At 42.1% G+C, this 27443-nt stretch overlaps 1 protein-coding gene across 2 annotated transcripts; it reads left to right on the top strand.

The window, feature by feature from the left end:
• The first annotated feature begins 1434 nt into the window (after positions 1–1434).
• opn3 (opsin 3) lies at positions 1435–23231 on the top strand. Of its 2 annotated transcripts, none has more exons than XM_028603461.1 (4): positions 1435–1912; positions 14599–14918; positions 19581–19832; positions 21946–23231. In XM_028603461.1, the coding sequence occupies exons 1-4, from the start codon at positions 1594–1596 to the stop codon at positions 22216–22218; spliced, it is 1164 nt and encodes a 387-aa protein (XP_028459262.1). In that variant the 5' UTR covers positions 1435–1593; the 3' UTR covers positions 22219–23231. The 2 variants fall into 2 exon arrangements, with proteins under 2 accessions (XP_028459262.1, XP_028459263.1); XM_028603462.1 differs by lacking the exon at positions 1435–1912 and adding an exon at positions 5534–5819.
• Positions 23232–27443: the final 4212 nt, after the last annotated feature.

The raw sequence follows: 27443 nt of genomic DNA, 5'->3' as shown, positions 1-27443 counted from the left end.
TTTTAACGACTGACCTCAGCGCTTACAGTTCAAATAGGCCCAAATAGCTCAAATTAAATACCTTCAAACTATAAATTAACATCATAAGTGCGTCAGTGGGCAAAATACCCTGCAGCATAATTAAAAAAAATGTACAGTCTGTGTGTCATGCACATCCTCATCGCTCACACTCTCATCCCGTGTGTTATTCTAGAGAAATCTGCTATTTGGAATCAACCTGTAGGCACTGAGAAATGAGGTCAGATGCAAACAAAGTCCCGTTTCTTTGTGGACCCAGGATGAGACGACAGGTGAAAGATGAGCATCTCGAAATGTCACACGAGGTGCAGACACAACCAAAATTAGCAGAGTCATCATGTTAATGCCCGCGTGCCAAACTGTAGGTCAGCTAAGGTGGGAAGTGACTTGACCCCTGCCAGGACTTCCGAACGGAAATGCTTAAAAGAAGAATGTACACTGATGGCACTTTGGATGCTGGAAATGCACTTTTTTTTTCTTTTGGTGCCTCATTTCCTGTTATCCACACACTCTCCTCCTATCATTCTTCCAGCTTCATTCCTAAAAATTATTCATTTTTGTTGTACTATTTCATATGGAGAGGAGAAAAATTGGATTAACCTGTTCCAGTGAGTAGCTATGGTGTGAGAAGCATACCATATGCCCCAGGTGAAGAAATATTCTGTAAATAGAAACAGATATTTAATGTTTCACGTTCAGTCTTTTCAGCAGCCGGAACAGTTTGCTAATGTTAATGAAAGAGTAGGTAAGCTACACCTTGTTTGCGTTTTTTACAACAGGACAGCTAGATATGAAAGTGAGTAGACATACAGGAAATAGTCACAGGTTGGAGTCGAACCACCGACCCTGCATCAAGGGATAGACCTCTATATATGTGCACCTACTGTACCAACTGAGCTAACCCTGCCGCCTTGTTTGTGTTGTGTTTTTATACATATGCTGATAATTATTGAAAAACTTTTTCAGCTTCCAATAAAAAAAATTAAATCTGCCGTCATAAATACATTCAAACACTTACCTAGAGGTATAATTAAATAGCATTATTTAATTAAAACACGTCACTGTTTTTATTATTGAATTGAAGGCTACATCAATATCCTCACAGTTAGTCACAGTTAAACGGGAGATCATTGGGAGACTGGTTTCAAAATAAAAGTGTGAACTATTAAATTATGAAATAAAAGTGTGCGTCATCTGGAAATGCATTATTTAGTTTCTTTCATTATTTTATCACTTTAGAAATGTTCTTTAATGCATTGCTTCCTCTATTTTTTCAAACGAGTGCAGTGCAGGATGTAGCCTGTATGTTCGTAGCCAAACACGTAGGTCAAAAAAAAATTTGATTTATTTTGAAAGCATAGGCGGAAATATAACGTTTAAAAACTATGTTACTTGACAGTGGTACATTGACACAGTTTCAGTAAAAAGCAGCTCGAGGAGGTTTGAATTAGCGGCGCGGGGGGAGCGCGTGGAGAAGCGGCTACTGGACCCTACAGTGTCCCAGGGCGCGCGCTCACACACACACACACACCGTGCTCAGCACAATGCTGGACACCACAAGTTTTTATCCACGCAATGAATCCTGCGAACGAAACCAGAGCGGAGAGAACCACAGAACATTATATTTTTACAGCTGCCACCTACAAACTTCTCGCTTTTACTATCGGGACCATTGGAGTGTTCGGCTTTTTTAACAACGTCGTTGTCATCATACTCTACTGTAAATTCAAGAGGCTAAGGACGCCCACCAATTTGCTACTGGTCAACATAAGTTTGAGTGATTTGCTGGTTTCTGTTATCGGAATAAACTTTACGTTTGCTTCGTGCGTCAGAGGCGGGTGGACTTGGAGCCATGCGACATGCATCTGGGACGGCTTCAGCAACAGCTTATTTGGTGAGAGACCTACAAAGAGGAAACGATACTTGTTTATACTAGCATATATTTCACATTTATCAATATTCTCACATAAACGTTTTTACGAGACGGATTTACCCCTATTTCCCTTAAGTAGGCCTATTTGCTATATGCTCTTGAGGGAATTACTGGAATTGTTGGAATTGTTGGGGCTTTGTAAATTAAAGAGTGTGGTCTAGACCTACTCTATCTATAAAGTGTCTCGAGATAACTCTTGTTATGATTTGATACTATAAATAAAATTGAATTGAATTATTTGGTATTTGCCACTATAGGCAACAATATTACTCATATTGCAGTTACAGACATAATTCAGAATATGAGCAAACGCAGTCTAATGTGTTATTATGTAGAAGGCAGAGATGAGCTCATCCTCAATACTGATAACTATAGCCTATTACGCATGAAAGAAGGATATTCCACATAGAAATTATTTCTATAAAATACACGTTAATATAAGTGGCAGTGGTGAAAATCCTAAAATCTGGGTGGGGAAAGTGAATGAGCAGCTCTTGTCCCTTCCCTCATTATCACCACTGAGGTGCCCTTGAGCAAGGCCCTTAAGGAGCTGCTCAGTGGCCAGCAGATCATACAGTTGTTGTACTGGGCAGCTTCCAGGTATGAATGTGGAACTGTGTGAATGTGACAGGTCGTCGTTGCAAATGAGAAATTTTTCTCAATCACTTACCTGGGTAAATAAAGGTTAAAATAAAAAAATAAGTAAAAGCTGAACATAATTTTTGAAATGGTGACACTTTTTCAATCACCTCTTGTGCACACTTAATTGGATTGGTCAAAAACTGTTTAGTCTTTCCCCATGATGAGATGCAGTCAAATCTAACGACCTTGAATCCATTCCAATTAAATACTATGTTGTCTGACAGTAGGGGTGTGCAAAAAAATCGATTCACATTCCTATAGCGATTCAAGCTCTACCGATTCAAAATCGATTCATAGAATTCCAAAAATCAATTTATATTTTTGTATTATTTGTTTTTAAATTGTATGTCTACTGCAATCTCATGGGGAAATTAAATTTCTATTAACCGAATCCCAAAGTGGCGCCTATTCAGTTCAATGGAGTTGCCAGGAACTATGCGTAAAAAGTTTCCGTGATACGGGGCCCACTGAATATGCGCAGTAGTGTTTCTCCCGCTCGGCCCATAGACTTTACATTGCGGTGACATCACAGGTTTTTAAATCGCTTTAAAGTCCATGGATTAAACATTTTGAATACAGAGTCATAACCGACCCTGTTTGCAGTTTGAGGTGTCTTGTCAATAGTTTTACAGATGTTTCTTTTACAATCGTGGCCTATGAGGAAAATGCTTTTTGGGATATATATATATATATATATATATATATATATATCAAAATAAAATATGTATCATATTAAATATTAAGTAGCCAGTGTGCAAGTAGCATACTAGTGCAATATTGTAATGTGTGAGGTAATGAGATAGTTATATCACACATCTGTGAATTGTACAGTTTTATGGAATGTGGCAGGAATGATTTTTTTGTAGCAGTCCGTGCAGCATCAAAGCTGTCGGAGCTGTTTTTACCTCTTATGAGTTTCTCCTAATGTCAGCAATTTGTTTTGTTTTTTTCCTCTGTTGGACCAGTGTGGGGTGTAGAGGGTGGTCGGGGTTATGATAGATTACATGTTTGTTCAGTGACCTCTCCACCGCAGTGGTTGCTGGCTCCGATGCTGCTGCCCCACGTCGGAGGATCTCAGCTTCCTCAGGAAATGAGAGTCCGCTCATCCTCTTCTTATAAACAGCAGTGCTGTTGATTTTCCAGTTCAGCCTGTTTTCAATGTTAACACCCAGATATCTGTAATCAACCATCTCTCTGGTCTTGTCCACATTCAGCAGCAGGTGATTCTTACCAGCCCACTCCACAAAGTTGTCCATCAGCGCTCTGTACTCGCCCTCCTGTCCATCCCTTAAACACCCAACAAATTTCTGTAGGTAACATGACTCTGAGTTGTACTGAAAGTCTGCGGTGTATAAGGTGAACAGGAAAGGAGGCAGCCCAGTCCCCTATGGAGCCCCTGCAGTTCGTGCTGTACTTTCCTTAGCTCCTTTCTGCCCCCACTGGTGATCCACGTTTTTTGTTTTTTTTTGGGAAGGCAGCGTACAGTCTGGGAGGGCATGGTGATGTTCTCACAGAATTTAATGTATTCTGTTATGCAGTCTGTCGTGCTATTGATTAGGGCTGGGCGATATGGTTGAAAACTGTATCACGATATAAGTTTTTCATATCGGTCGATATCGATAATTATTGATATTTTTTATTACCTATTTAAAATAAGGACCAGGAGAAAAATATATTAAATTTAAACATTTTTATTTTAAACTTAACCCTGCTCTGATTATAATCCCCTCAGTTGTAAAAGCAGAAATGTCAACACAACCATGGAAAACACTCAAATAATTCAAATGTAAACAGGTCTAAAATCACAATGAACACTTAACAATTATCTCTTAACATTAAGGTGCAAAATTAAAGAATAAGTAAGAAGTGCTTAATAAAGTGTCATAAAATAGTGCAAAGTGTTAGCTAAATATAAGAAACCTGAGAAGGAACTATTTTCTGCAGGTTTAGTGCTAAGTTGGTAACCTGGCTTCTGGACAGTGTCCAGCATGTCTGCCTCCGTTATTTCTTTGTAGCGTTTAGTAAGGCGCTGACTCTCCATGGTGGTCTGCTGCTTGTGCCGTGTTGCAGCTGCAGATGTTGTTGGACGTTGATGGCGAATACGGCTGTGCTCCAAAGTGTGAGCGCGGCTAAAGTGGTAAAACAAGTTTATGGTATTACCAGTGTTGGTCTGATTTACATTGGTCTGACTACGGTCAGACTTATAAAAATCCCCAAAACTGCGATACTGACTTTTCCTGTTTTATCAACGATTTCCTCGCCGCTCGCGGCACTCACTTTCCACTCCACGCCGGTTCTGTTATTGAAGAACACGAGACAGCGATGTGGCGCAACCAAACTTGATACTGTTACATGATTGGCTGTTAGAGTGTCACTCCCCACGTTGCTAGGTTGCCAGAGAGTGAGGGCCTTTGTTCATGCAACCAAACTTGATTCACAACCTCTGGTTTCTTCTGATGAAGAAAAACAAGTTATCAAACGTTTTATCGACCGCATTTTCTATTGATATTGATTATGTTTCTATCGCGATACATATCGTTATCGTTTTATCGCCCAGCCCTACTATTGATGTCCTTCCCACGTGGCTCACAGAGCACGTCCCAGTCTGTAGACTCAAAGCGGTCCTGCAGTGCCTCCTCAGCCTCCTGAGTCCACCTCGTCATTGTCCTTTTGCCGCTGGACAAGAGGAACATACTGTACTCTGGAGTTAGCAAGACAAGGTTGTGATCCGATTTTCCAAGGGGGGCACTGTATTTCTCCTTAGCATTTGCTTACAGGAGGTCCAGAGTTTTATTATCTCTAATGGGGCATGTAATATATTGGTGAAAGTCCGTGAGTGATTAGTCCAGTGATAACCATGAAGGCATTGGGCTGCTGCGTCTGAAGTCGTGATACAGTGGTGTGTATGACGTCAGCAGCTGCAGATGGTGGGATGTAAACAGTGATCACAATGGCGGATGTAAACTCGCTCAAACTCAAAGTGTATAAAAATAAATCCCCTAGCTGTGTCCACTACTCCTCTGTACACTCACATGCTGTCACCTTCCGCCTTATTGATATTACTTAGAGGAGGGTGGTGTCAGTGTGCCCGACACACTCACAGGCCACAGAAGCTGCAGCAATAAACCCTGGCAGCTCTGTCAATGCACGTCCGTCCTACTGAAACCCTAGCTGGACGAAGAGGACATTGGAGTGTTGACATTGGATAGATGTATGTTATCTAAAGGTGTGTGTAGTCTTGCATTGCCAGACCTTCCTCGACAGCGCTGTAGAGGAAGGTCTGGCTAGTCCACACAGCAATCTAGGATGGGAGAAAAACGTGCTCGGGTTCGTTGGCATTTCTTTAAACCAATCGCAATCGTCTTTGCTGAATGATTTATTTCCAAGAAACTAATGAGCACATCTCTGGTAAACGGATTTTAAAGTGGTGCGTTTGAATGGTACTTTGTGGAGAAATCGATTAGTTGACTAAAATTGTCCTTAATCGAGACAGTCCTAGTGTGATGTGTGTTAAAAATATACAGTATGGGGACTTCCGGTTTGATGATGTAGGTGAGAGGCGTAGGGTGAAGGGCCTCCCGGTCAACTTTCTTAATAACTTTAATAATCAAAGTTTTACACGCATATTAAGCGTCACACCAGTGTAAATATAATTGTTGAACCCTCACGACGGCGAAATGGACAGCGATAATCTTAAATCACAGAGACACCCGCCTTCATCCAGACGAACAAACAGCGTAGCTAGCAAGCTAGCAACAAGGGCGGCTGCGTCTACTGACACGGAAAAACCTGGCGCCAGCAAAGACGGAGATCCAGTCTCCATGTCTCAACTGATTACAGAACTATCTAAGCAACGGACCAACTTTAAGGATGATGTGGCCACACTGATCCAAGAGACAATTCAGCTTCTAAAAGTTTCAGTGGACGAAGTTAGCTCTTTTCAGGGCCGACTCGCTGCAGCAGAAAACCTGACAGGTGATAACTTTCAATGGATTTGTGAAGCTGAAGCTGCCGTCAAATCCCTTCAGGCCCAGAACGCGACTCTGCTGGATCGCCTTGAAAACCTAGAAAATAGATCTCGCAGAGCTAACCTCCGCATTCTAAATTTGCCTGAAGGAAGTGAAGACGGCCATGACCCTGCTATCTTTATCTCGGGACTGTTGAAAGATGTCATGGGGGATAACATATTCCCGTCTCCCCCAGAGCTTGACCGTGCACACCGCGCAGCCGGACCTAGGCCCGCAGCAGGACGACCTCCACGGCCCTTCATCCTGTGTTTTCACCGGTACCGGGAGAAGGATGCCGCTTTGAGATGGTATATATAGCATTTATATATATAAAATATAAGGGGACTACTTTGAGACTGTACCCTGACCTCAGCTCTCGCTAAGAAGAGATCGGCATTCAACGGCGTTAAACGGGTTCTTTACCAGAGAAGAGTGCAGTTCCGTCTGCTCTTTCCAGCCCGACTCAGAGTCACTTTTGATGGAGAAAGCCACCTTTTTGACACACCAGAAGAGGCCCAAGTGTTCTATGATTGCCGTGTTGCAGAGTAATCATTTACCGGCAGGGCCACTGCGTCTGGAGTAATGACTGTGAACCTTATTTTGTGGCAACTGTGCACTCTGTGTTCAAAGAAAAACACATCAGAACAACTCAGCCTTATAATGTTCCCGTCAACGTGGACTGCTTTTGGTTTCTACAGGCTCTTGGGATTCAGTGGGTAAGATAGAAGCTCAGCTCCAAGAATCCATATGTAAATGGCTTACTTTATTTCTCAATATCTACCCACACATTTACGAGTAATGTACATGATTATGTATGGTCTTGTTTGGACTACCATATTTTATTTACCTGTCTTGTTTTATTTTCTAACTGTTCTAAGGCCCACATAGTACTAATTTTAGGACCAAATGTTAAGATTCTCTGTTTTAATGTGCGGCAGCTAAATAGCTGCGCTCTTTAATTTAATTTAACTTGAACTTGAATCTGGGCCTTTGATTACATTAATATAAGGCTGAGTGTGATGCTTCCCTGAATAACAGCATACCTGCATACATATGCCACTGTTTGTAAATACTATTATTGGTTCAGTTTATAGATTAATAATGTAATTTGCATATAAATTGATTGGGTGCCCCCCCAAGTCAGTTAATAAGAGGACGGTCTATCGGGAGACCTACAAGTTATATAAGGAGCTGCAATTTGCTTCAGTTGGGGAAGCGAAAGCACAGTTAGGTTGGGTTCTAATTGGGTTCAAGTTCGGTGCTGTCATATTAGGCTATTTGATCCATTTTTGTATTTTATTTTTTTATTTTACGGTGTTTAATTTTGTGGATAAGACAACATGCTTTCATGTGAAGGGCTTTCAGATGAGGTCACTGGGTCACAACAGTCATAAAACTGAACAACTGTGACTGACTTATCAAGTAGCGATGCTAGAATGAGAGGTTCAGCTGTCCGCTTCACTAGTTGGAATGTAAAAGGCATGAGAGGGCCGGTGAAACGGGCCAAAATTTTTGCACACCTTAAAAAATTAAAAACGGAAATAGCATTTCTACAAGAAACGCATTTGGTAACATTAGACCATATGAAACTTAAAAAACCATGGTTAGGACAACTTTATCATTCACAATTCAATACCAAGGCAAGAGGAACGGCGATATAATATAGTATATATACATAAAAATATACAGTTTTCTCTTAATGAGTCAATATCAGACCCACAGGGTCGATTTGTCATAGCGACTGGCTCCCTCTTTAATGTTCCAGTTTCACTTGCTTGTATATATGCTCCTAATTGGGATGATGCCAGTTTTGTATCCAGGTTGATCTCTGCTTTACCCAACATGAACTCTCACCGTTTGATCTTTGGCGGTGACATAAACTGTGTTATGGATCCGACCTTGGACCGATCTAACCCCAAGTCTATGTCTCCATCCAAGATGGCTCATGTCCTGTCTACATTTATGAGTGAGGCAGGCTGTATAGACCCTTGGCGTTTTCTTTTTCCACGCAATAAAGAGTTCTCTTTTTTTTTCACATGTACATCAATCATATTCAAGGATTGATTATTTTTTTATAGATAAAACCTTGCTCCCCTTCGTTAAGAAAAGTGAATATTCGGCCATTGTAGAGTCAGACCACTCGCCAGTATTGCTGGATTTATGTTTTCCCCTCAATCAAGCTCAGCGCCCCAATTGGAGATTGGACTCAACTTTGCTGGCATATAAAAACTTTTATGAAATAATCTCGACCGCTATTGATAATTTCTAACAGGCAAATAAATCAGACTCTGTCTCACCGTCTATCTTGTGGGAGACACTGAAAGTGGTAATTAGGGGCGAAATAATATCCTACACAGCAACACGCAACAAAGCCAGGAAATGGAAGCAGGAACAACTCGTAAACTTAATGCTTGACTTAGACCGTAGATATTCCACATCACCCTCCCATGAACTGTATAAGGAAAAACTAGACTTACAAATGCAATATAACCTAATATCAACACAGGAAACGGAACAATATCTGCTCAGGTCTCGAGGTTTTGTATACGAGCATGGTGAAAAGGCAGGCCGTCTTCTAGCCCACCAACTGAAATCTAGATCAGCAGCTCAGCTCATTCCACAGATCCAGAAGCCTTCTGGTGAGCTAACAGTTGACCCTGTTGAAATAAGTGATATTTTTAAGACATTTTATTCAAACTTATACACATCTGAATTTCCAGAGGATGACTCGGACATGCTCAATTTTTTGGATAACTTAGATGCCCCTTCTATAAACCCTGATAAGAGGACAGATTTGGATAAGCCCATTACACTTAATGAAGTTATCAGCTCTATCTCAGCAATGCAAAGTGGCAAGGCCCCCGGTCCGGACGGCTACCCAGTCGAATTTTACAAAATATTTTCATCCAAATTAGCCCCTCTGTTACTTGAAATGTTCAATCACTCACTGGATCGGGGGAACCTTGCCACAAACCCTCACAGAAGCTAATATTACACTCCTGTTAAAACCTGGCAAAAACGCAGTTGATTGTGGCTCCTATAGGCCCATATCACTTCTGAACGGAGATGTTAAGGTACTAGCTAAGCTTCTTGCTATTAGGCTGGATACTGTTATGATGGACATAATATCGTCGGATCAGACGGGCCACTCTTTTTCTAATATACGCAAGCTCCTCAGTGTCGTTCACTCTCCCGCATCCTGGGAGATACCCGAGGTGGTGGTCTCCCTGGATGCGGAAAAAGCGTTTGATCGGGTTGAGTGGCCATATTTATTTGCGGTAATGGGAAGATTTGGATTTGGGCCCAAACTTATATCTTGGATACGACTGTTATATGCATCACCTAAGGCAGGCGTAATTACTAATAAATTGTGTTCTAAGTCTTTCTCACTGTCTAGGGGTACCATGCAAGGCTGTCCCCTTAGTCCACTTCTCTTTGCTTTAGCTATCGAACCTCTCTCAATTATGCTGAAAACCTCACATCGCTTTAAGGGAATCTACAGAAAACAGTTAGAACATAGAGTGTCCTTATATGCGGACGACTTATTGCTTTACATCTCAGACCCAGTGTCATCTGCCTCTGACATCGTGAATATGCTACACAGATTTGGCAGGTTTTCAGGATATAAATTAAATCTTTTAAAGAGCAAATGTTTTCCAATCAACAACTTAGCCCTCCAAATTGCAGAAACAGACTTGCCCTTCCCCCTCTCTAGATCAGGATTTAAATACTTGGGAATTAATGTCACCCGTTCGTTCCCTGGTCTGTATGACAAAAATTTCACTCCCCTGATAAATAATCTTAAATGCGACCTTCAGAAGTGGTGTGTTCTGAACCTATCCTTAGCAGGCAAAATAGCGTGTATTAAAATGAACATATTGCCGAGGTTTTTATATCTCTTTCAGAGTATTCCAGTCTTCCTCCCAAAGTCATTCTTCAGACTGGATGATAAACTGCTGTCTTCATTTTTGTGGGGTAACAAACATCCTAGAATTCGTAAGGTATTCCTTCAGAGGCATAAAACAGAGGGAGGTATGGCCCTGCCCAATCTGATGTATTATTACTGGGCAGCAAAACCTACAAAAAATTGTTTATTGGATTCAGAGTCCGGATGCTGATTGGTGCCACCCAGAAATTGATGCGTGTATTTCCTCATCACTCCCCGCATTAGTTACCTCGAAGCTCCCCCTCTCTCCTAAAAAATACTCTTCATGTCCCATTGTAATCTCCACCTTAAAAATTTGGTCGCAATTTAGACAAAATTTGAATCTGACGGACTTCTCTCTTTATAGTCCCATCTGCAATAATCATGTCTTTCTCCCAGCCAAATTAGATCCTGCCTTTATCCAGTGGCAGAGGGCAGGATTAAGTAAATTCAGTGATCTTTACATAGATGGAACATTCGCTACATTTGATGCTCTTTCCTCCAAATTTAACTTACAGCGCTCTAACTTGTTCCGTTACCTTCAGATTCGCCGGTTTGTCCATACTACTAGCCCATGCTTTCCTAATCTACCTCCAAAAACAGGAATAGATATCATTCTGCAAACTCCCATGCGCCATAGGGGTCTCATCTCAAAAATCTATAATAGTATAACATCACTCAATACAGTATTGCTTGACAAGATTAGAGCAGATTGGGTGGAAGAACTCGGAATAAATATTTCAGATGCAACCTGGGATGGTGCATTATATAGAGTAAATGGGTCCACCTCATGTGCCCGCCTTGGCTTGATTCAGTTCAAGGTTCTCCATCGAATCCATTATAGTAGAGTCAGACTCTCTAAGATGTATTCTAATGTAAGTGAAACTTGTGAACGTTGTCAGGTCGCTAAGGCCGACCTGGCTCATATGTTCTGGTCCTGTGATAAACTATATTATTTTTGGACTATGATATTTCAAACTTTATCTGAAGCTTTTAGCAGAGATATTCAACCCTCTGCTGAGATGGCTATATTTGGAGTTCCAGGGGAGGGTATATCGTTGACAAATAAAATAAAAAATGTGCTTGCTTTTTCAACTCTCCTGGCCCGGAGAAGAATCCTGTTGGAGTGGAAATCATCACATCCACCCAAAGCCTCCTCCTGGATGAAAGACCTGATCCTATTCCTTAAGCTAGAAAAGATAAAATATTGCATTAGAGGGTCGACCCAAAAGTTCCATGATACATGGGCCCCTCTACTATCTTATTTTGAGAAACTTGAAGTTCTCCCACAAAACTGAAAATCAGGCAGGAATAAACCCTGTTGTGTTTGTGCGTGTGCCTCCTTGGAGACTCAGGGACTTCAGAAAACTTGTGTAGTGATAATCACAGAAGGCATATAGCCCACTTGTACTGTCTTGAATATCCACTTTCTCTCATATTTATTATTTTGTTGTGTATGTATGTATGTATGTATGTATGTATGTATGTATGTGCATATGTACGTGTATATATGAATTTTCTTTTTTTGTATATTATTATTATTATTTATATGTTTTATTATTACTTTTTTTATTTACTTTTTTTTTTTTTTTTTTGCCGGCAGCATGGTGGGGAAGGGTTGGGGGGGAGAAAATAAGAAAAAGTATGTATGTTGAATATCTGTGACCAATACTCATTTTCTCAAATAAAAACATGTTTAAAAAAAAAAATATACAGTATACAATTTTAGATAGTGTGCAGAAACAAAATTATGAAGATAAACATAAGAGATACAATCCATCCATCTTCATCCATCCATCTTCGTCCGCTTATCCGGTGTCGGGTCGCGGGGGGAGCAGCTCCAGCAGGGGACCCCAAACTTCCCTTTCCCGAGCAACATTAACCAGCTCCGACTGGGGGATCCCGAGGCGTTGCCAGGCCAGGTTGGAGATATAATCCCTCCACCTAGTCTTGGGTCTTCCCCGAGGCCTCCTCCCAGCTGGACGTGCCTGGAACACCTCCCTAGGGAGGCGCCCAGGGGGCATCCTTACCAGATGCCCGAACCACCTCAACTGGCTCCTTTCGACGCAAAGGAGCAGCGGCTCTACTCCGAGTTCCAGCCTTCATGACCATAGGTGAGGGTAGGAACGAAAACTGACCGGTAGATCGAGAGCTTTGCCTTCTGGCTCAGCTCTCTTTTAAATCTAACGGTGCGATAAATTGATTGTAATACCGCACCCGCTGCGCCGATTCTCCGACCAATCTCCCGCTCCATTGTCCCCTCACTCGCGAACAAAACCCCAAGGTACTTGAACTCCTTCACTTGGGGTAAGGACTCATTCCCTACCTGGAGTAGGCACTCCATCGGTTTCCTGCTGAGAACCATGGCCTCCGATTTAGAGGTGCTGATCCTCATCCCAACCGCTTCACACTCGGTTGCGAACCAATCCAGTGAGTGCTGAAGGTCACAGGCCAATGATGCCATCAGGACCACATCATCTGCAAAGAGCAGCGATGAGATCCCCAGCCCACTGAACTGCAACCCCTCCCCACCCCGACTACGCCTCGATATCCTGTCCATAAATATTACAAACAGGATTGGTGACAAAGCGCAGCCCTGGCGGAGGCCAACCCTCACCTGAAACGAGTCTGACTTACTGCCAAGAACCCGGACACAGCTCTCGCTTTGGTTGTACAGAGATTGGATGGCCCTGAGAAGAGACCCCCTCACCCCATACTCCCGCAGCACCTCCCACAGTATCTCCCGGCGGACCCGGTCATACGCCTTCTCCAAATCCACAAAACACATGTAGACCGGTTGGGCATACTCCCAGGCTCCCTCCAGGATCCTTGCGAGAGTGAAGAGCTGGTCCGTTGTTCCACGACCAGGACGGAATCCGCATTGTTCCTCCTCAACCCGAGGTTCGACTATCGTCCGAACCCTCCTTTCCAGCACCTTGGAGTAGACTTTACCAGGGAGGCTGAGAAGTGTGATACCCCTGTAATTGGCACACACCCTCTGGTCCCCCTTTTTAAAAAGGGGAACCACCACCCCAGTCTGCCACTCCTTTGGCACCGTCCCAGACTTCCACGCAATGTTGAAGAGGTGTGTCAACCAGGAAAGCCCCTCCACACCCAGAGCCTTGAGCATTTCTGGACGGATCTCATTAATCTCCGGGGCTTTGCCACTGTGGAGTTGTTTGACTACATCAGTGACTTCCGCCTTGGAAATCGACGACAATCCCCCGTTATCCTCCAGCTCTGCCTCTAACATAGGGGGCGTATTAGTCGGATTCAGGAGTTCCTCAAAGTGCTCCTTCCACCGCCCTATTAGCTCCTCAGTTGAGGTCAACAATGTCCCATCCTTACTGCACACAGCTTGGATGGTTCCCCGCTTCCCCCTCCTGAGGTGGCGAACAGTTTTCCAGAAGCACTTTGGTGACCAATACTCATTTTCTCAAATAAATAAAGATAAACATAAGAGATACAAATATTTAGATATTATGTATACATCATTAGAACCAAACCACTTATGTGTGTGTGTGTGTGTGTGTGTGTGTGTGTTGTGTGTGTGTGTGTGTGTGTTGATTCATAACAAAATGCTTGAATACCTGAATCTAAATTCGATCGTGATTTCAATTTTGGCTCCTAACAGACTAATCAAGAAAAACTATTATTTGCACATTACATTTTGCAAGTAAGTAAGCTCTTATTTTGTCTTGTGTTCTGAAGGGGAATTTAAAAAAAGTTTAACAGGAAAAGTATTAAGGGAGATTTCACAGTTCAAGGTGTTTTCACTCTTGATTTGTTCAGCTCTTTCACTGATTTTTAGGTTAAAAAAATGCAACATCTTTCCAAAAGTCAGTGAGTAATTGTGTTAAATAATCCTGACTTCAACATTGACCAAAATTAAAAAGTTATGATTTTTTCCATAATCAAGCAGCCACACTTGAATGTGATATTCAGCCCCAAGATGTTCATAACTCTGTTTACCATAGAATGATGAAACTCACTGAGTCTAAAGAGACGCTGTGTAGCCACTGACCCTGATCCTGCAGTGCATTACTCAGCGTGGCTCTCTGTCTCTCTGCCAGGCATTGTTTCCATCATGACTTTGGCAGCCCTGGCCTATGAGCGCTACATCCGAGTGGTCCATGCCCAGGTGGTGGACTTTCCCTGGGCGTGGCGGGCCATTGCCCACATTTGGCTGTACTCCCTGGCCTGGACGGGCGCTCCTCTGCTGGGGTGGAACCGCTACACGCTGGAGATCCACCAGCTGGGCTGCTCCCTGGACTGGGTATCTAAGGACCCCAATGATGCCTCCTTCATCCTCTTCTTCCTCCTGGCTTGTTTCTTTGTGCCGGTGGGCATCATGATCTACTGCTACGGGAACATCCTCTACGCAGTGCAAATGGTAAGACATGCTGTTCAGCTGTTAGCATATTTATTACACTGTAAAGGAGTTAGACTGATAAACGGAATGAATTACATAGACTCATTATGTGGGAAGGAAACCTTAACGATGATGATGATTATGTTCCACCCCCACTACAAGTTGTGGCCGGTTTAGTTTAACTCCATCTTGCCCCATTTGAGCTGCTTATCATTACAGATGTAAGTGTTAATAGTGTTATATATTATTATTATTTACTATTAAATCTCAATGTGACACTGAATTGTTAACTGATTTTTATTCTCAAACAACTTTCAGATCTTATACTACATCTTACAGTGCACTAGAGCAGGGGTCTTCAACGGGTTTTAAACCAATGACCCCTTAACTGAGAGAGAGACGGAACAGGGACCCCCTACTACATATTGTATGAAATTAAGTTTCATATGAAACTCGGCATACAACAACGTGTAGGGCAGCCTAAAGCCTTTATACATACATTTTAAGTGCATAGAATACTAAGCTATTAAAATGTTTGTTGGCATGAGTTTATAAATCATGTTTTAATGTTAAAAACACATGTGCATCCTTAGGATTAACTTTATCTGTGGATGGCTACCTTAGTGACTACCTTACCTATAGACCAGTTAGTCTATCATCCATGTGTCTTTTTTCACAAATAGGCTGATTTACATTTGCTAATAATATGTTTGATTCATGTTAAAGCTTTAGTGCGTAACTTTTTGATATTAATGAACGTCCGTTACATTCAAGCCATTGCCAAATGAGTTGCTACAAAGCTAATTAAGACTATCAGCTCCACAAAACTCTCTGGATTTTCGCACGCAGAAACTCAAGTGAAGATAATTACCTCTTCTGAAGACTCCGTGTTTTTTCTAATCCTCCGAGTCCTCCTTGGCTACTAGCAACTGCGTGGAGGAGGGGTGGGGGCTGTATCATGTGGACGCGCCAACAGTGTTGTTGTCCTTACTTAAAATTCTTCATGGGGGCGACAGAAACTACGCACTATAGCTTTAAGACATTTACATTTTTGAAAAAAAGTTCAAACATTTAACACTAATTTGGTGGCCCCGCTGCAGTAATTCTGAGGACCCCCAAGGGGCCCCGGAACCCCTGTTGAAGATCTCTGCACTAGAGGACTGCATCAAATCTTGTGGGAGCGGGCATTTTTAACGTTGCTGCGGGCGGTCCAAAAATAGACAGCGGGTTCCCAGGATTTAGGAACAGTGCTCCTGATCAGCGCTGTAACCGGCTGGTCATAGATTCGCCTAACCAGGTTTTATAAGAAAATAAGTAATCCAGCGGGAGCAGCCAGTAGCGGGACTAAGAAAAAGTCTTGCGCAGGGCTTTACACTGCACTCACTTAAACTGTCTTCACGTCGGTAAATTAGGGAATGTATTTGTGCTCCCGGGGGTGGTTCAGCAAAAAGAGGAGGCGTGTTCCGGCGCAAACATTCCCTGGTGCTATTTTGCAGTTTCAGTGACCAGGAAAAACCTGGTCTGAAGTCAGTGGCGCTAGTCTAAAGTCAGTGGCGCGTTATTCAGATGCTATTTTAGGGGCGCATGCTTGGCCATAATGTAGCGTGTGGACAACGCGCATACACTTTGCTTCTCTCATCTACACGGACGCAGTAGTTCCCATTTTTGCAAACCATACATAATTACAAAGAAAAATATTACTCAAAATGCGCGTCAGGTGTTTGGATAGGTCAGGAGGCATTTTACAGTACAGTCCTCAAGAAGTCGCAGCATTCTTTGTGGCTTGTTGTGTTTTACACAACATTTCCATGAATCATGGCTGTGTTGATGACATAAATGAGGAAATATTAGAGGACTTAAGGAGACGTGATGTTGAACTACGGCGGGATTGGACACTCCGGCGGGATCTGGTCCGGGAGTGGCGATGTGCGATGTGCTCCTGGTGGAGTGGGTGGACGGAGATGGAGTGGGGGGAGGAGGAAGGGGCACAACAGGTGCAGGTGGTGTGTTTGGAGGCCCACGCTCCATGGCTGCAGCAATCCTCTCCAGAATTGAGGAGATACACCCGAGAGGCCGCAGCAAAATCGCCACCCGGCCAAGACGGGCATTTATTACTTTGCCGCATCTCGGACAGCTTCCGCTGGCGTGTGCCAGCGCAAATCCGCCGTCATAATAGCAATCTGCCATGGAATAAACGCGCCTGCTCTTAAAGGGAATGTGAGATGACGCTCTGATTGGTTTATTGCACATTACACCCAAACCACACCTAGCTACTTCAGACCAACCCATTTTAGATTTGCGTCGGGTGCAAGAGTCATTTATCCCGCCGGTATAATAGTAACAGTGGCCGAGATCCGCCGACAAAGCTACTCGCATTTCACGTTTGATACTTATATATATATTCAAATGATTCACTTAAATATTTTCTGTTTATACGGTACCACCGATGGTGACTACATCATGTGTATATATATATATATATATATATATATATATATATATATATATATATATATATATATATATATATATCCATGTTATGTATTTCTTTACAAATGAAATATATGTCAGACTGACTGACTGACATGTGATGTGCATTCTTCTTAGAAAACTATTTGATTTTAGAAATGTCTCATGATAGATTGTCTCTAGAAGTGTATTCTTCAACTTTAGTTTTTGTTAAAGAAGGAAAATAAAGTTGCAATTCTCAATACTATTGAATGGCAATACTTCTAGAATCGCCAATATATGCATCGTGAAAGAATCGAACTGGGACAAAAGCATATTGTCCCAGCCCTAGTTTGTACCATTGTGCAGATTGCCACTGAAGTTGAATTGCAAACGTGTAAGAAAAAACAATGTGCAATTCTAATCAAATGTCCCATATGTCTGTCTGCATCCAAGTTCGGTACAGCTGCTATCTTTTCATCCTCCCATATTTACAACCTTTTAGGAAGTGTGAGTGCACCACAAACTCCCCGAGCGCTTCATAAGCCTGGGAGGACTCATCGCACATCAAAGCGTTTTGAGAGATGCTCTGAAAATCTTCAAAGAGATGTACTCTGAACCCTACAGAATATTTTTGGCTTGATACGAAAGCAGTTGGCCTGCTTTGGCAAAGCAAGGCAATCTCACTGTAGACGTGTGGAAACTTGGAGAGCATTAGAAGAACGTTAACATGGAAATAGATGATAATGATGATAATCAGCTGCCGTAGAAAATGTTTTATCCTCTCATCTCTGTATCACAAATACATTTCTAATCAAAGACGGCGGAAGTCGGCAGAGGGAGGAAGTCTAGGTAGATGGGACAAAACAAAGAAATAAAGGACTGTAGCACTCCAATAAAGTTGCAAAGGATGTGTTCACAGATGCATTTCAGGTCATTTCAGTCAGACCCCCTTAGGTCGGAAGGGGTCACAAGATCAGTAGTCTTGCTTTGCCAGACCTTTGGGTCTGGCTAGTCCACACAGCATTCTGGGATGGGAGAAAAACGTTGTCTGGTTTATTGGCATTTCTTTAAACCAATCAAAATCGCCATGGGCAGCGACAGAGCCACGGTGCCACTGCAAAATAGCCTCGGGAAGGAACTTGTTTTGGTGGAACGTGTGTACGTTTAAAAGTTGTTTTAGTCGTGCAACAGAAAACTCTGATTGGACAGATAGTCTAGCTAGCTGTCTGGATTTAACCTGCAGAGATCTGAGGAGCAGTTAACCATAGTCCTCATTAATCCACCAGAGTTTAGAATTCCAACACAAAGAAAGCGGAAGGTGACGGAAATCTGGCCCGAAAAGAGTGAAATCCGGTGGAATTTCCAGCGGCAACAGAGCAATCCCGGAAGTGTAAGGTCGTAGATATAGACTACAAGATCATTAAAAGTACAGGAAAGAAAATAAAATACATTTATTCTACCAAAATAATGTTAATACTGGAGAGTTTTACCTTTTGAGGGCGACAAAAAAACCTTCTAAAAACAAGCAACCTGAGAAGAATACATCATTGTTTGTGTGCATTGCTTGGACAGGCATGTCATGTGCAGCCTTTGACGAGGAGTTAAAAATAAACATGAGTTGTTAACAAGCCAAAAAGGTTAGTCATTCCTGAAAAATGCTGTATGATTATTTTGGGATGACTTTAAATCCTCATGTATAATACAAACTACAAAAAGTCAGAGTAGCAGCACATTGGCATTCATATACAGGGTTTTTCCTGCATAGAGGAATTTTTGGTTTTAGCCAGCCCCAAAAGAAAATCACCAGCACCAAAATGACAAGCATTGAGAATAAAAATAGCAATTCAAATCCTCTTTAAATGTGTTTAAGAGCAATTTACCAACCGTTGAACAAGCAGAACATAAACTTGAATATGAGCGCTAATCTCATGTTATTATCTCTCTCAGGCTGTACCGGACACTCCCGGTGATTTATTTAAATATTATAATTATTTGTTTATCCAGTTTTGTTTATTGGGGTTCTATTTACTCAAGCATAATATAAATTTTTGTTTATGTAATTGTCAGAAATAACAGGTAAATGCAATAAAAAAAAAAAAGGCTCTCAGCCAGATCAACCCCTGATATACACTTTCAAACAGTCAGCCCTTGGAACTGCCCAGTTAAATCACAAACTTTGATCCAAACCAGCAAAAATGTTGATAGCATCTTACTCTCTCCTGTTTGTTGTAGCTGCGCTCCATCCAGGACCTCCAGACGGTTCAGATCATCAAGATCTTGCAGTACGAGAAGAAGGTGGCCGCTATGTTTTTGCTGATGATCTCCTGCTTCCTGGTGTGCTGGACGCCCTACGCCATTGTGTCCATGTTGGAGGCCTTCGGCAGGAAGAACTTGGTCTCTCCCATAGTGGCCATCATCCCCTCCTTCTTTGCCAAGTCCAGCACCGCCTACAACCCCCTCATCTACGTGTTCATGAGCAGAAAGGTTGGTAGTCCCAAAGTTCTGTAAATAATAGATGATTTGTCTATTCTGGGGCTACTTAAAGCAGGGTTTTTCCTGCATAGAGGAATTTTTGGTTTGTTTTCCTCTTGGGCTGCTCCACTTTGTGGTTTGAGTAAGTAAGTAAGTAAGTAAGTAAAGTTTATTTCTATAGCACATTTAAAAACAGCTCGCACTGACCAAAGTGCTGTACATAGCGCATTAGCCACAGGGTGATAAAATAAAAATAAAACACACTTACAAATCAGTGATTTAGGCTAAAAAGGACATCGAAAGACAAACAATTACAAACATAGCAGGATAAGACAATTAAAATGCCGGGAAGGCCAATGTAAAAAGGTGAGTTTTGAGCCTGGCTTTGAATATCACAATTGAATAGGGTCACCTTTTTGATTAAGCCGGACCGTGGGACATGGAGGAGGCCTTGGCTGGAGGATCTGAGGGACCTGGGAGCTACGTGGGGAATGAATATCTGCTGTGTAGCTGTGGGCCAGGGCGTGAAGAGCTTTAAAAACTATCAACAGTATTTTAAATTGTATCCTAGACTGGACTGGAAGCCAGTGCAAGGAGGCTAGGACAGGTGTAATGTGCTTTTTTTGTATTGGTGAGCAGCGTAGCCGCTGCATTTTGGACCATCTGAAGCCGTGCCACCAGAGTCAGAGGGAGACCAAAGTAGAGAGAGTTAGTAGTGAGTAGAAAACACACAAATATTTTTATATTTGTAAAACAAACTAGTATTTTTAGGAGCATTTGTAGTAGGGCTGCACGATATGAGGAACATATGTGATACGTGATATGTGATATGCGATAACGTTGTTGAATATCACGATAACAATATTACTTGTTATACATAAACAGATATTACAGTGTACTAAGTTTTTCTTTCAGTATTCTGCTAAAAGACAACAAATTGCTTGTTGAATTTAAAACAAATGAAAGGAAATCATTTCCAACATTCTTTCATTGAACAAACTGAACATTGAGTTGAATATAAAAGGCACCACTAAAAAAAAAGAATGACAGCTACATTATAAAGTGCAGTTTTTTTCTTTCAACTAACACAAAAAACATCTCTTGAGTGTCTATCGTGATATGCTGCAGCCTTTCGAGATGTGTTTATTGCGCCAGTTGATATCGCAACGACGATAAAAAAAAAACATATATTGTGCATTTGTAGGAACATCTCGAACACAACATAGTGCAATTCAATTTCAATTCAATTTTATTTATAGTATCAAATCATAACAAGAGTTATCTCGAGACACTTTACAGAAAGAGTAGGTCAAGACCACACTCTAATTTACAAAGACCCAACAATTCCAGTAAAAAAAAAAAAGTAGTACATTTCTTTAGAGGTAAAGTTATGCAGAAATGCCGGAAAAAATCTAATTTAAAATAAGAATAAAATCTGCATCATAGTGTGTATTCTTCTAATTATCTAAGCATTGATATGTCCAGTGTGGATGTCGTGTGTGTAGACACTAGTCTTATTTTGCTGGCATCCTGAGAGGCTCATATCTTGTGTATTTGACAAATGAGCGAGGACATGGTGCTATTTCATCTAGGACTGCACAATATATCATTTTTTTTATCGTCATAACTGGTGAAATATACTCATTGCTGCAGGCTGCAACATATCGCAAAAGTCACTCAAATATTTGTTTGTGTTGGTTGAAAGAAAATATCAGCTGAAAATGACACTTTATAATGTAACAGCCGTTCTTTTTTTAATTGGCACCTTTTATATTCAATTCAATGTTCAATTTGTTCAATAAAAGAATGTTGGAAATTATTTCCTTTCATTTGTTTAAAACTGACAAGCAATTTGTTGGATTATTTATTTTATTTTGGATGAAACCACGAAAGGACATTTGTTCATTCTGAAAACATAAAATGGTGATTTATGACCTATGTTTTTAATTTTTACATTTTATAATTACATTTTAATATCTGTTTATTTATAGTGAGTAATATTGTTATTGCCATATTCAACAACGTTACAGCATATTTTTCTCATATCCGGAATCCCTAATTTCATCCTTGTGTTAAATACCATCCCTTTATCCCTTCCGTCTGCTTCTCCTCTATCCTCTCACAGTTCCGCCGCTGTTTGCTGCAGCTGATATGCTCGCGGCGCACCTGGCTGCGGCGTGGCCTCAAGGAGCGGCCCCTGGCTCCGGTCCAGCGGCCCATCCGACCCATCGTCACGTCCGGTTCGTGCAGCAGCAGGCACCGGCCCAAGAAGAGGGTGACTTTCAGCTCCTCCTCCATCGTCTTCATCATCACCAGCAATGACTTCCACAACCTGGATGTCCCCTCCAAGGCGAGTGAATCCACAGAGGTTAATGTCATTCAAGTGAGGCCGTTGTGATCCGCAGGGACTGGACTTCTCACAGCACCACTCAGTATGCCTTAGGACAATTAACATGCAAATCCAAAGCCAAAATGATCCTGTCCGACCTCCCTGGACACTTCTGCGTCAACACACAGTTACAGACTTAGTTACAACTAATTGTAAATATCCAACTGTCAGCCCAAGATCTCAATCAAACCTATGTATGTACACTATGACAGTGTTTTGTCTAAGCGGGTAGTATAAACGTGTGACATCCTCATCTCAGGGGCGGAGCGAGAGGGCGGCTTCTGGGGCTCCAGCCCCAAATGTTTTCTCAAAACCCCCAAATCTTTCAGGGTTTTGAAATAACTAACTTTTTGTCATTTACCTTCAGTCTCTCTGACTGGACCGGCAAAGCAATGGATCAAAAGTTATATTACTGGGGAAATATCCCCATTCTGTGAACTCTACTAAAAGTGATCAGGAATTCAAGCCAATTTTAGGTGGCAGGAGTGAAAGTGAGTCATCCTCAACATGTGTTGTGTTCTGGTTTCAGAATGAATCAGTTGGAGAACAATTAGATACAAAACAGTATGTAGGCTCTACAGGATGGTTGTTTTCCTTGGCAAATGGCTTGAAAAAAAAAGTGCAAATAGCTGACCCCCCTCTTGGTTCGGGCAGAGCCCTGAATGTTTACAGCATCTGGCTCCGCCTCTGCCTCATCTACCATCAGCTGTGGTGATATAGAGTTAGTATGTAATGATGTAGTTAACAACTAGTAATGTGTTTCTCTTAGTAAAAGAATCACACATATTTGTCAAATATGCCCCACAGTGTGACGACTGCAGAACTGTGTGGAGTTCTCAGAGGGACTGAGAATGGATCAACCAACATGTGATAGCAGATCTTTTTTTTTTTGGTTGGTACCCAACTGCCAGTATGAAAAATGGAAAATAAGCCTTAGCTCCTTAGCCATCAACCATAATACAAAAACTGACATGGACATGGACATGTGTATGGATTCAATAAAGAGATCCTATTTTAAGCTACCCAGCTTGTGTGCCTTATCTGAAAATATCTCCAGTGTGGCGAGAGCAGTCACTGTGAAATGACATTTGGGGGATTTATATGTAAGGACTACAGGGGTGTCATTAGAGAAGAGGAGATGGGACTGTCACATCCGTATGCTCCAATGAGACACTCCTTTCATAACCTCCTGGGCTGTCAGCTATGAATAGACTTGATGAATGGATTTCCATAGCTGATAAAACCCTTGTTCCGCGAGGACCTGACTGATGAGCAAGTGAGTGGTTTTTCAAGTCAAGTCAAGTCAGCTTTATTGTCAGATGTGTTATACATGCATGACATACGGTACAAATTAAATTTCAGTCCTCTCGGACCCCCGGTGCAAAATGCAATAAAAAATAAATAAGTTTCTATAAATAGAAAAGACATAGAATAAACAATCAACAATTTAACGTGACATAAAAATAAACAATCAACTATCAACAAGACGTACAATCAACAATCAGACTCACAATCAAGGCACTTGAGTATTTAAAATAAATAGGATAAATAAAAAGTATTTAAAAAATTTAAACAGGTGAGGTAGAGCGGTGTAGTGCAATAATAAACAAGCAGGGGGAAGTGAAATGTGCAGTCCCTGAGTTCAGAGTGTATGAGTGGTGTTGAGGTGGGGGGGGGGGCAGTCCTAGTCTGTGGCAGGGGGAAGAGGAGGAAGTGAGGAGGGAGTGACTGTAGAGCAGGGAGGGAGTTGAGCAGCAGGCTGAAGAGGCTGTGAGATGGGTGGGTGGGGTCACCTGCAATTGTATGCTGTTAAGGTAAAACAATGACATTATGACAAATACACTAGTTTGGTTCCTTGCAATCCTTTTAACTAAACAAAACAAGGAAGACAGCTCACTCATAAGCATTCCTAATATAGTATATAATATAGTTATTTCTTTAAAGCAGTATTTAAAAATAAAACATTCACACACGGCTTTTAACACCGTTTTCATTGTCTAAAAAATGACGCTATTCTCTGCGTTTTATGTGACGTGCCGTAAAGGTGATTATATTCTCAGGCAAATTAATATTTAATCCTCTGAATGTGGAAAACTGTAAGTGATAATTCTCTTAAGCCTAACAATGCAGGCACTTTGCAAGCGCCGTGTTAAAAGTAGGGCTGGGTATCGTTGAAAAATGTTTGATACCGATATCGTGATCCAATTTTTTAAAACAAAGAGAAATTACAACATTACAGCACAAATCTTTCAATTTATTTTTCAGCTCCTACTACGCGAGCCCCGTCTCTGTTCCTAACGTAGAGTTTTTCCTACGTCTCTACGGCGTGTAAGGTTAGACAGCCAATCACAAGCATTATTAGATCTTGGTTGAAGCATGCTGTATGCTTATTGGCTCACAGACACTGATGAGATCTACTCCTTAGGTATTGAAATTTGGGTATTGAACGACGAGGCATTTTTCAATACTTGATACTTTAGAGGCAATTCGTTCGGCTAAAAGTTATTGAATTCGGTACCCAGCCGTAGTTAATAGTGGTGTTGTTAATCACGTTAAAATATGGCTGTTTCATGGTACTTTGGGCTTTCTATACTTTTTAGACACAAACACTCAAAATGTAACAAATACAGAATGCAACTCTGTTCCATCAAACAAAAACAGGCTGCCTGGAACTTAGTCACTTCTGTATATGGCTGACATGTGACATGGGATTTCAACCGTGGGTGTCATGATTTAGCCTCGTGAGATTGTCCTGATCTCGCAAGCTCCAGTTTTCCACTCGCAGATCAGTCTGGCATCTTGAGATAGAGAAAATTTAACCAATCAGCGTTGGTTTTGAGGCGGGTTAGGTGGTGATAGACAGATGGTTTATCCAATCAGCTAACCAGTATTTTCCGGGAACCTGAAATGGTGCCTTTTATTCCTAAATTCTCGTTACACAAACGGCAAATCTCCTTTACCGACATGTTGCTTGCTTGCTGAGCTAACGAGCTATGCTTTGCCTGCAGCAGCAGGGGCGGGCTTGTGGTTGTATTTTCATACGCTTCGTGGATCTGATTGGTTGATTTGGCCCGTCTATCACCAACATAGGTGATAGACAGATGGTTCATCCAATCAGCTAACCAGTATTTTCACCCCTTCCCAAAAGTTCTCCAACGGAAAGTTCCCTGATGGATATGCCGAGCAAATGCGAAGCAATCCATCTGGCGGAGTCATGATTAGGATACATTATTTTCCTTGGATCTTTGTTTTACAGTGGAGCTTAAATTTAGGTTTAACACAAACAACTCTGGTTAGTATAAATACAGTTTCAGTGAAATATGAATATGGAGGGGGTTCAACTCCGACCTGTGGCCCTTTGCTGCATGTCATTCCCCCTCTCTCTCTCTCTCTCTCTCTCTCTCTCTCTATTTCTCTCTCTCTCTCCCCTTTCATGTCTTCAGCTGTCCTATCAATAAAGGCCTAAAATGCACAAACAGTCATCTTAAAATATGAATATGACTTCTGCATTTATGAGGCCCTCAGTAGTAAAGTAAGTTATACATCTGTACTGCTAAAACCGAAGGCATTAACCATTTTATATTTACCCTTCCTTCTGCTCTCCATTATTTTTGGCTTCCCAACCAGCGACATTTGATTTCCTGCGTGTGGCTTACTGATTTAAAATACAAAATATGAATAACTGCATTCCGTTACAGTTACAGTTTAAATTGGTGGTATTCTGAATACAGTTACTGTCTTTAAAAATGGATTACTTGATTACCACCACCAAGAAGGTTATGTTTTTAGTTCAGTTTGTTTCTTGGTTTGTTTGTCAGTAGGATTAAAGGTGCTCTAAGCGATGTTGGGTGACGTTTCTTCTTGTTGACGTTGTAAGTATTGTCAAACAAAACTGAGGCTAGCTCGCCCCTCCCTCCTCCTCATCCCATCCCCTCCCCCTCCCTTCCGTGCTTCCGCGCACTAACCCCCTCACCCCCACCCCAAAATCCTTCTTGTCGGTTATTGGCTGGAACACTGTTTAGGTTTGGTGGTGCAGGTTGGCACGGTTTGTTTTTATTGCCGTTTGTGGAGCCTGGGCTGTCTACAGAGACCGCGTTTTTTTTTTACAGTGTTTTCAGGGGACAGGCAGCTAGCGGATAGTGAGGAGATGTTTGATGGATGTGACAAAAAATGTTGTAGCCTAAAAAACGCGTGACATCGCTTAGAGCACCTTTTAAGAAGAGAAAAACGCCTGGTTACTACTGGGTTTTTTCTTTGTTCTACTAACCCTGACCCACTGTGGCCCTGTGTTAGCGGGGAAAACATGCAAACGTGAATCTACAGGTTGTCCAGCTTTCTTCCACAAGGTTAAGTAATGCAGTGGTTCCAAAACATTTTCTGCAGGGCCCCCCTTTTCTTGATAAAAATATTTTCAAGCCCATTATGAAAATATTCTACCTAGGGGCACCACCTAGGTTTGGGACCCACTGGGTTAATGGTTGACTCTAAATTGCCTGTATGCCCATACACATATGAATGGTTGTCTGTCGTTGTTTGACTGTCTCTATGTGTACCCCGCCTCTCGCCCAGTGTCAGCTGGGATCGGCTCCATCCATCCATCCATCTTCATCCGCTTATCCGGTGTCGGGTCGCGGGGGGAGCAGCTCCAGCAGGGGACCCCAAACTTCCCTTTCCCGAGCAACATTAACCAGCTCCGACTGGGGGATCCCGAGGCGTTGCCAGGCCAGGTTGGAGATATAATCCCTCCACCTAGTCCTGGGTCTTCCCCTAGGGAGGCGCCCAGGGGGCATCCTTACCAGATGCCCGAACCACCTCAACTGGCTCCTTTCGACGCGAAGGAGCAGCGGCTCTACTCCGAGCTCCTCACGGATGACTGAGCTTCTCACCCTATCTCTAAGGGAGACGCCAGCCACCCTCCTGAGGAAACCCATTTCGGCCGCTTGTACCCTGAATCTCGTTCTTTCGGTCATGACCCAGCCTTCATGACCATAGGTGAAGGTAGGAACGAAAACTGACCGGTAGATCGAGATCTTTGCCTTCTGGCTCAGCTCTCTTTTCGTCACAACGGTGCGATAAATTGATTGTAATACCGCACCCGCTGTGCCGATTCTCCGACCAATCTCCCGCTCCATTGTCCCCTCACTCGCGAACAAAACCCCAAGGTACTTAAACTCCTTCACTTGGGGATTGGCTCCAGCACCCTGTTAAAGAAAAAAATGCTACAGATGATGGAT

The sequence above is a fragment of the Perca flavescens genome, chromosome 17, assembly GCF_004354835.1.
Source record: "Perca flavescens isolate YP-PL-M2 chromosome 17, PFLA_1.0, whole genome shotgun sequence".
NCBI lineage: Eukaryota > Metazoa > Chordata > Actinopteri > Perciformes > Percidae > Perca > Perca flavescens.
The sequence above is the reverse complement of the archived record's forward strand: the minus strand, read 5'-3'. Positions and strand labels throughout refer to the sequence as shown.